General features: G+C 27.3%; 2 protein-coding genes across 4 annotated transcripts; one reads left to right on the top strand and one right to left on the bottom strand.

Moving 5' to 3' along the window:
- Positions 1-754: 754 nt before the first annotated feature.
- LOC112679570 (DALR anticodon-binding domain-containing protein 3) lies at positions 755-6,062 on the bottom strand. Its single transcript, XM_025549439.1, has 8 exons — positions 5,786-6,062; positions 5,265-5,520; positions 4,991-5,167; positions 4,712-4,929; positions 4,483-4,652; positions 4,291-4,424; positions 3,048-3,215; positions 755-1,054 (listed from the first exon to the last, which is right to left on the bottom strand). The coding sequence occupies exons 2-8, from the start codon at positions 5,394-5,396 to the stop codon at positions 935-937; spliced, it is 1,119 nt and encodes a 372-aa protein (XP_025405224.1). The 5' UTR covers positions 5,397-5,520; positions 5,786-6,062; the 3' UTR covers positions 755-934.
- Positions 6,063-6,412: 350 nt separating this feature from the next.
- Positions 6,413-10,478, top strand: LOC112679569 (vacuole membrane protein 1-like). 3 transcript variants are annotated; one of them, XM_025549436.1, is made up of 9 exons: positions 6,413-6,499; positions 6,760-6,864; positions 7,788-7,942; positions 8,985-9,075; positions 9,139-9,329; positions 9,417-9,648; positions 9,713-9,793; positions 9,858-10,130; positions 10,211-10,478. In XM_025549436.1, exons 2-9 carry the CDS (start codon positions 6,760-6,762, stop codon positions 10,349-10,351), a joined length of 1,269 nt encoding a protein of 422 aa, XP_025405221.1. In that variant the 5' UTR covers positions 6,413-6,499; the 3' UTR covers positions 10,352-10,478. The 3 variants fall into 3 exon arrangements, with proteins under 3 accessions (XP_025405221.1, XP_025405222.1, XP_025405223.1); XM_025549437.1 differs by lacking the exon at positions 6,413-6,499 and adding an exon at positions 6,555-6,657; XM_025549438.1 differs by lacking the exon at positions 6,413-6,499 and adding an exon at positions 6,561-6,681.

Here is a 10,478-nt window from a genome sequence, read left to right as displayed (position 1 = left end):
CAACACAACACGCACGGGTGGTTTAATGGGCCGAGTTGGCGAAGTCCCTTCGAGAAAAAAAAAATAGAAATAGTTACATTTAAAGGAAACTTTTTTAGCTAAACATATTTCCTATCCGTTTTGTTGTATTTTTGCGTTGTTCAGATTATACAAGATCTGTTCAATAGATCATGTAAGCATTTTATGTTGACTTTCAATTGTCTTCAATGTCCACTGATTTATTCTCCTTGGTACGAAATATTCTTCGGATAAACTTTAAACATAGTATTATTTTATCTAACTGACAAGCACGTATCGAAAACAAGTTTATAATGGCAATGGATATAAGGTTGTATAAAACAACTTTTGAAAGTCAAAAGCTTTCGGAGATGTAAAAGACTGTAATAAAAGAGTCCCAAAGAGACATTCCTAGACAATGCTGTTATCTCAACAGCTTGAACATGTGTTTGGTAAACGTCAATGGAGTTCCAAAAGTCCCAGCCAGAATAAAAGTTTGTCAGTTTATTTTGTTCCGATATCTCTTCTACTACTTTTTTATAAATAAAAACTGCATGCGCATGTAGTATATACACAATACACGGCTTGTAGACAAAAATGAGAATGTTCAACGTGTTTTATTTTTGGTTTACTTTTATTTACTTGGTCAGATCGACGCAAGGGTTTCTGACAGTCAGGGATTTATCAAAGGATAGTTAAACTTAAAACGATAAATAATAAAAATAGAACATGTTCTGAAAAAACTTTAATACAGATGAAAAATATTAAAAAATTTGAAGCAGCATAAGGAGATTAATATATTTACAGTAAAAAATATACTAAAATTAAAGTAACGCGATTAAGCCATTATACGACTTATAGAAATCATATTTTTTAATAATCATTACATATCAGATTTTCTGAGTTATCTTCAGTAATATCATTGGCAAAGTATCACTCATATTTCACGAGCAGCTTCAATGCCTAATATATGGAAAGCATTTTCATACACTTGTATTAAAGCTTTGACCAAATATAAACGAGCATACATCAATGGCAAGAAATGTGGAAGTGGATCCTGAGAATTAAAATATTGAACTTATATTATTATTGATAAATATTAAAAAACATAAAATAATAGTTTTAAAGTTTTATGCTGTTAGTTATTAGAACTTAGTATGTACTAATTTATAATATAATTAATTATATTTATTCTAATTTAATAGTAAATATAAATTAGTGAATTTAATTTAGAAAATTAGATAAAATAATTAAAAATGTATTATTATTGTAGAGAAATTAAGTTTAAAAAAATTGTAGTTGAAATAATGTTGTTTAAACTTATTTATATTGATAATAGAATATTCAGATAAAAAAATATAAACACATCGATAAAAACCTTATTATTATTATCTGTCCGCCTTTTTCACAAAAAGGGATCAACATTAGTTAAAGATTTTTTATTCTTAGTTATTCCACACCCAATAAAGAATATAAATCTAATATCTCTGAACTTTTAATACATTAATAAAACTTGAAGAGGTATATTAAAAATAATTAAACACGAAAAATTACTAAAAATAATAAGCCATCTTATAAGCAACAATATTATAAATCACTTAATATTTCAGATAGAAAACATGTACAGACCATATTATTTATAGTAGGTGATGACAATTTATGTCATCAAACTATACGCATTTATATATTTATCTCTACACTTACATTGTACATTTATTAAATAATAATGGAAAATAAAGATAGGACCATTAACTTTCAAGAAATAGATTCCCTTAAGACAAATTTCACATAGTTAATAAGCAACAATTTATTAAAATATTAGATATCAAGCTAAAATTAATTATATGGGCTTTAGTAACAAAGTCTATTAATCATAGAAAAATCATTAGTAAATATCATTGTAAATAATAAACCATTAAGAATACACAATTGAGCAAGTTATTAATATTTATGTAGTCCAAAATGTATTAATAAACATTTTTTTTCTCATACAAATTACTACACAGAATTGTTATCAAGATAAATTTTTTAAATAAAATATTCAATTTTTATGAATACAAAAATGATTTGTGAAATAAGAAATTATATACATTTCCATTCAAATAATATGATACTAAACACCTACATATTAAGAATAAATATTAAACGCTGTATTTATTTTTTAATCAAACTAATAATTTTTTTTATGATACAGATAAAAATACAAATAATAATATTTTAATTAAGAGGAAAGATAAACAGAAGTCAACTATTCATTTTTTTTTTTTTTTTTTTTAATAACAATAACATACCCACTTAATTGTATACATTTAAGTAATTTTATTTTGTCTTTAAAATAACTAGTTCTCAAAATAGTATTCCAAACTTAAAATGTTATTAAAACTTTAATACATTGAATTAAGTTAATTAATGAAAGTGGACAAATTGGACATTTAATAAATTGTTTTAGTTCTTGAAAATATGGATAGAGAAAATACAGTAAATAAATCTACAACTAATAAAATAATAAAAAATAAAAATAAAATTAGTTTAATAACAGTTATTAACTAACCGTTAATACTCTTTAATTAATATATAAATAAATAAATAAATAAATAAATACTTAGACCAGATTATTATTATTTTTGTAACGTGCAGCCAGTTTCAAATTAAAAATTCATCATCAGGTATATAAACAAATAATACACAAAGTCAATAATATCATAACTTGTTGAGTTATTTTTATTAACTTTATATATGCCTGATGATCAACATTTAATCTGAAACAGGTAATACTTTTCTAATATAATACTCTAAGCTAAGCATTTATTTATGTATTTCTATATATAAACTATTTGTTTATTTATTTACATATTAAATCTATGACATTCATGACTATACATTTTTTTTCTTCTATATTTACATGGCAGTTTTTTTTTTTTTTATACAGAGTTTGATTAAGTGATGAGAATGGAATAGTTATATGTATATATTTATAAACCGTGTCATTTAAAATTAAAAATATAAAGTACAAGCATAAACTACTTTCTAGTTAAACAAAATATACTTACCATTAAAATATTATGTTTATGATAAAATGAGCTAACACAAGATGACATTTCCACCAAAAATGAACACAGTTTATAAACACCAATATGGGCTGATGATAAATATTTAGTACATTCTTGAATAATTGATGGAAATACTGATAAATAGTTAAAAATCAAAATCCATTCTTCCTAAAATATACATTCACTGTTATTTATTAATCATATTTTTAACAACTTGTGAAGCAAAAACTGTTTACACTACTAAATATGCTCATATAGATGAAAAATGTTTTAAATTAAAAATATTGTATGGTGATAATACATTTTGAAATACATAATAGGTATATAAATAATATAATACATTTACTATTTGGAAATAAAAATGAGAATTATAAGTTTTAAAATACTTTTAAAAATGAATATTCAAATAAGTTTTAAGTTTAAATAATCACATCATATACATGTATACATACACAATATTTAATGGTTTATTATTTTAATTTTTTTTTAATATTTCTATGAACAAAAATAACCTATTACTAGAATAAGTAAATAGTACTTGTGATTATTTAAAACATTTTAATTTAAAATATTGAATAAATGTTTATAAGAAATTACTAACCAAAAATGTTTCAATACTTGAATTAATTTCTTTTAAAAAAACCTTGATCAAACTTTTTTTAGTGAAGATTTAGTGCTAAACAAAGTTGTTAATAAAAGATTCCATTTACATATGAATGAAAAACATATTCTCTTATTACACTTTTATATATTTACTGCTTAATAGATATGAATTAACTGTCAGTATTTAGAATTTTTAGTGTTATGCACAAAGAGAAAGTTATAGATAAAGACTTAAAAAAACTAAGGATATAAAATTGGGAAGAGTAAGTACAAAATATAGAAGGTGTCAGTGGCACAGCAAAAACTCAAGAAGTTGTGATGCCAGTAAGAAGAAGAAGTGATTCACATATAATAAAACATTCAAAACACTAAAAGATTTAAACACTGAATACAAAATGTACACGTGAAATTACATATCAATGCAGATTTTTCTAACATACAATTTAATAAAATCAAATGTTAATTTCACGAGGATTTATGTAAATACAAAATAGGGAGTTTTAATCTTATTTTACATTATTATCAATACACTAAACATGATTTTTAATTTTAATTGAGATTATTTCAACTTTTTGTTATTAAAAGTATAATTATAAACAGTTTTCACTTAACTTAAATTTTTTCAAACTACAGAACTTACAGTTTTTTGTAACACTTTAAAATTAATATCTTCGATATCTGGTAATGCTCTATAATAATTATCTGTATAATTTTTTTCGTATACTGCCAACACTTGACACAGCCTTGAATAGTTATACATTATGAAAATACCTTCTAAAAAAGAAATACTTTGATATTTGCTAGAAACTTAAGGGCTATTTTTTAAACTCACTATCTTTATTTGATGTCGCATGTTGTACACGAATAACTTTGTTATGTCGAGTACATAATAATTCATAGACAATTGATGAGTGGCAAAGTTTTGATATAATGTCAATTGGATAATCACTAGAGTTATCAGTACGGCTAGCACACATTTTAGAAATATCATCATGTTTTTGTCTAAAATATAATTTACAACTGTAATAAAAATAAAATTATTTAGTTGGTTTAATATTTACTGTTTATATTCCTTTGATGTAATATTAGGTACAACATTGCCACATATTACAAGATTTGTAAGATTTGAATTATTTTTTTTTGACAACAAAAATTTGAGTCCATTATTTCCAATAATGTATCCATTCCATACAGCCAAATTTTGAAAAGCATTCTTCAATAATGAAATACGCAAGCTTGTTACCGAATCATCACACTCATCAGCAACTACTAAAATTTCCTGTAGAATTAAAAGATTGAAAATAAAATGCTTATACAACAATAAATAAACTGTTAATTACAGTGTTTTGGCATAAATTATTGCTACCATATCTACTGCCTTGAGTTAAAATCTGTTTGATCACTGAATCTGTCCATAGATCTGTTTTCAACCATATTGATGCATAATCAAGAAATTGATGGTAATGATCTATGGCATCCAAGTTTTCCGCAAGCATTTTGAGGACAGGCTCCAAATTCTAGAAAAGAATAATTTAATCGGTAATTAAAAACAGGTTAGTCAGACTATATGTAGATTCAGTTGCTGATACAACCAGAAAATATGACATAGCTCACGCGTTTTAAATAGAAGCGGATGTGGCCATTTTCATTTGGATCAATGGTTGGCGTTGAAATATTTATTTCTATGTTTGCATGTGTGCGAAAGAATAATCGTATCGATTCACAAATATCAATAAAAACAGACATGATCAGTAGAATTGAGATGACAATATCTACTTAGACACCAGTGGTTCAGCGTTATGAACTGGATGGATATTAACGAGTCACAGTTGGTTGGATGGTGGTCCAAACACTGCACCCGAACAAGCGACTGCAATATGATACAACCAATGTTTATTTCAGATCTTCTTTCCTAGGGGATATTCCTAGGGGAAATGTACGGGTCTGTGTACGCTGTCGGTACACTACAAGAGTAAAAAATTAATAAATAAATACATTTTTCGGGGGAGTAAAGGTCACCCCCAAAAATCAACACCGGATAACACACTTACCATTCAGAATCGACACTTGTTTTTGGGTTTAAAAATATGAATGCAATATATATGTACGAAACGTTCTCATCGGTAAATACTTACAGGCAGCAATTACGCAATCAATCGCGCAACAACGACGTCGAACGAAAGCGAATGAATCACCGCACGAATCTTACGAACGCCGTAAACGGCACGTGCGGCACATGTCGAAGAGTCGGTGTGTTGTGGTCTTGTGGACGATCCGTGCTACAGCGGTGTTGTGATAAGAAATCGGGAACGCATGGAGGGGAACAGCCGTCGCGTCGTTGGTCCGGACCGATGGGCGATTGCTCCGCACGACGTTCTACGATTTAAGATGGAACAAAAAAAAAAAATAACATATCTTGTTAGGGATCCCGACCAACGCGTTCCACGTGGTTCAACGCGGTATCAAGACATGCCATACGCGGCACCACGATAACGGCGGCCGGAGATAACGTAATGATAAGCGACCGTATCGTATCCGCTGAGAAGGGCTTACGTCATAGTATTATTTCAACGACGATCGCGATCGGTCTTGCATCTGCGGCAAAAACTTGTCGCGCTCGCACGACAGCCGTAGGTGAACGTTTCGCGAGTGCGGCGAGAGAAAGACGGATAACACGGAAATACACCGCCGCTGTGGTTTCCCAATCGCCACGCGCTCGCCGTCGGTTCGTTTTGCATTAACGACCGCTACACGATGAACACGTAGAGTCCGGCCCGCCGCCTTCTCCCGCGATCAATATACGATCCACACGGCCGGAGACGCACGCAGTCCCCCCCTCTGTGGGCAAGGTACCTAACTTTATTAATAATTATAACCGTCGTTTCACTTCTTCTTCTTCTTCTACTACTACCACTACAAACCAATTTTTTTTACTGTCAAACAACTACTACTTGTCACTACTATACACACTACTTTTCCTCGTAACGTGTTGCACTCATAACGTACTGTGCGTGGTGATAATATTATTATAGTAAAACTCCTTTTTTTTTATTTTGTGAATGTTATTATTTTTTTTTTTTTTTTGATTCCATCATGTTCATCGATTTAGATGCGACACAAGACCAAAGGAGTGTCGACTGCGGTCACCAACTCCACAGCGAACCGTTCGCCAAATGACTCTAGACCCAAATCAAGACAGAAAAAACACGACAAAGTAAGTAGCAATTCGTCTGTTTAATCACATCATGATTACAAACTTAAGCTTTTTTTTTTTCATTATATTACTAAATAGCAGCTATTATCTTTGTTTTATTACTTGATGAATTACATAACAATTAACTTTATCTTCATCACCATTAAATATTTTATATTGCTATATATTTTCACTTTTGTTAAAATAGCAAATAAATTGTAAATCTATGTTAATCTCATGATAAAATAATTAATCCTTTAAATTATCTTTAAATTTTTAAATTATATGACAATTTTGATATTTTCATATACCTACAACATGTTCGTATTTTTCAACTAGTTATTTTTTTTTACCTTGAACAATTATAACACAATTGGTATGTATTGCAATGTCATTGTTTTTCAATGCATTGTATTATTACAACTCAATTATTTTCTTTAATAGTCTTTGTTCATTGGTTTCTCAATTTTCTCAGATAAATCAATATTTGATTTTTTTTGAATTTTTAAACCTTTAAAAAATAAATAGTTTATAAAAATTAATATTGCCTTATTTGGAAATATATTATAATTAATGATCATATCAGCTATTATATATATGATGTATAATTCCTCAAATAACAGAGTGAGTTTTAACATTTTTCAATAACTTATATACTAATCAGTTAAAAATGACAATAATGAACATAACCAACAATAATGACAACATAATGAAAAAAATTGCCGTTATAATACAATTTAATTTTAACTGTACAGAATGTTATTTACTATATATCTAAGAGACGTTTTAAGGAAATATAAAATAAATAGGATCTTAAAAATTGTGAACCTTCAAAGTATGTATTCTTGAGAGTTACAGAAATTGTTTAACATAATGTGTTATTTTAAAATATGCTGTTGACCAATGTTTGAAATATAATGCTTATATCTAACATTTTTTTCTAGGTATTACAAAACGGACAGTGTAATTCTAAATCCAAACAACTAAAAAAATCTTCAACTATGGATGCGCACTCCATTGTGATATGGAAACATCCCATCTTAACTTTAGATTATTTCTGTAAAGAAATAGTATGTTTATCCAAGACGTTTGTAAAAAAGTAAGTCTTAAATACTCTATTTCTTAAAGTGTAACATATTACACTAATAGGAAAAATAATTTCTTTTTGGGGTAATCATTGATAAACAAAATAAGGTGAATTTGTTTCGACCTAGTCACCATTTGATTCACTTCCTTGGCTAAATGACCCCTTAGAGAAGAAACAACCAAAATACACTCGGGGGGGGGGGGGGATAATAGCCAGAGTCTTCAAAGCCTTCTTAAGTATCTTATTCATTCATTTCTTTATTTCATTCTAAAAATAACTATAAATAAAAGTTATACAAGTTATCTATTTGTTAAAGTCTTATTTATTGAATTTGTTAAAATGTGTCAATATTTTATGAAATTAAATTGTTTGCTGAATTTTGAAACAGAAGTAGTTTACATAATCAGCATATTAATGAATGTTTTGAAACATCTAATTTATTAACAATAGTATGTTCTCATTTTCCTTAAAAAGTTATTTTATTATTTTCTGTTATTTAAACAGTTGTTAAAACAATTATAATGTTTATTCATTTTTAAAATAGTTTAAAAAATCTCAAGGTTTACTAAATTTGTCAACTGGTATGATAACTGTTTTTGTATGTTTAATAATTTCCATGTACATTAAAGTTCTAATTTCATATAAGATAATTAAGAAAATTTAATTTTGTATGAATTTATGCAATACCTATATTATGTAAATTTGTAAATCATATTTTTTAACATTAATTTTTATTAAATAATTATTTATTAAAATTTATTAATTAAATAATTACATTGAAATGTTAGACATCGGTCATATGAATAATTATTAGCTATTCCACTAATACTTATATTGCTTTAAATAATATCTAATTGAATGCCATTTAATTTTGTTACTTATTCAAATTTAATCAGATAATTTATGATAATTTGAAATGATTCATATGTACTGTTTTTGTTAATTTTTTTTTTAAAACATCAATGTATATTTTAAAAAAATCATTGAATACAATAAAATATTTACTAAAATTAATAATTGTATAGCTAATTATTGAAAATAATTTATTTTCCAGATTAATTTGTTATAAGTTGTATGTACTTCTTGCACTCATAGTTATATCTGCTCCAATTATATTATTGTATATTGAAGGTCCTCATTTACCGGTAAGATATTTTGTTGAATTTAAATTAAAAATGTACCTGTTGATTTTAATAATATTGTTTCAGATTTTAATTTGGGCAAAATCAAAAATTTCATGGTGTTTATATTGGTTAGGTCTAGGAGTATTGTCATCAGTTGGTTTTGGTACTGGTCTTCATACATTCCTTCTTTATTTAGGTCCACACATTACTTCGGTTACTTTAGCTGCCTATGAATGTGGCGGACTCAATTTTCCCGAACCCCCATACCCTGAACAGTAAGTTGTTATTGATTTTTATTTTATAACAAAGATAAATTATCCATAATTATATATATATATATATATATATGCATATATTTTTAGAATTATTTGTCCTGATGAACTTGATACTGCTTGGACAGCTAGTTTGTGGAATATCATGTTTAAAGTACGAGTTGAAGCTATGATGTGGGGAGCAGGTACAGCACTTGGTGAGTTGCCACCATATTTTATGGCAAGAGCTGCTAGACTTTCTGGGAGACCACCTGATGAAGACAAAGAAGATTTAATTGAATTTGAAGAATTACTGAAAAAAGAAAAACACCATGAAACAATGGTATCAATTCTATTGTTGGATTTTTTTTGAGATATATACATGATAATTAAATTTTAATTTTTAGACGTTGGTAGAACAGTCAAAATTATTTGTTGAGAGACTTGTAAAAAAAGTTGGTTTTTTTGGAATCTTAGCATGTGCCTCTGTAAGTTAGTATTTTGTTAATAATCATAAACAAATCTTATGAATAAATTTCATTGATATTTTAGATTCCTAATCCACTGTTTGATCTTGCTGGAATCACATGTGGACACTTTTTAATACCATTTTGGACATTTTTTGGAGCTACTCTTCTTGGTAAAGCTGCCATTAAAATGAGCATACAGGTGTTATTCGTTGTGGTGGCTTTTAATGAAACTCTCATTGCAAGTGTCCTCGATATTGTTGGCAAAATTCCAGGAGTTGGGAAAAAATTGCAAGCTCCTATTACAAAATTTCTAGAAAACCAAAAACAAAGGTTACATGCCAAAACAGACTCAAAGGTAAATAATATTAAATTCATTTTTTCAATAACTATACACATGCAACATGATTATATATATATACATATTATTTATTCTAGGGAACAAATATTGTTGTGAAATTGTTTGATTTGTTTGTGTTATCAATGGTGCTCTATTTCATTATATCCTTAATCAACTCCATGGCACAAAATTATTATAAGCGAAATCACAAGACTTCAAAAAAACAATCAAGTGACTGACATATAGTAGTCAACCGTTTGAAAAAATCTTATCATAAATCCAAACGGCATTGAAACAATTATTATTAATTTATTTATTCAATTATTTTCATACAAATTAAAAATTATAATTTCTTGGTACACAATT

Source organism: Sipha flava, unplaced genomic scaffold (assembly GCF_003268045.1).
Source record: "Sipha flava isolate LNK unplaced genomic scaffold, YSA_version1 164_pilon_pilon, whole genome shotgun sequence".
NCBI classification, from domain to species: Eukaryota; Metazoa; Arthropoda; class Insecta; order Hemiptera; family Aphididae; genus Sipha; species Sipha flava.
The sequence above is the reverse complement of the archived record's forward strand: the minus strand, read 5'-3'. Positions and strand labels throughout refer to the sequence as shown.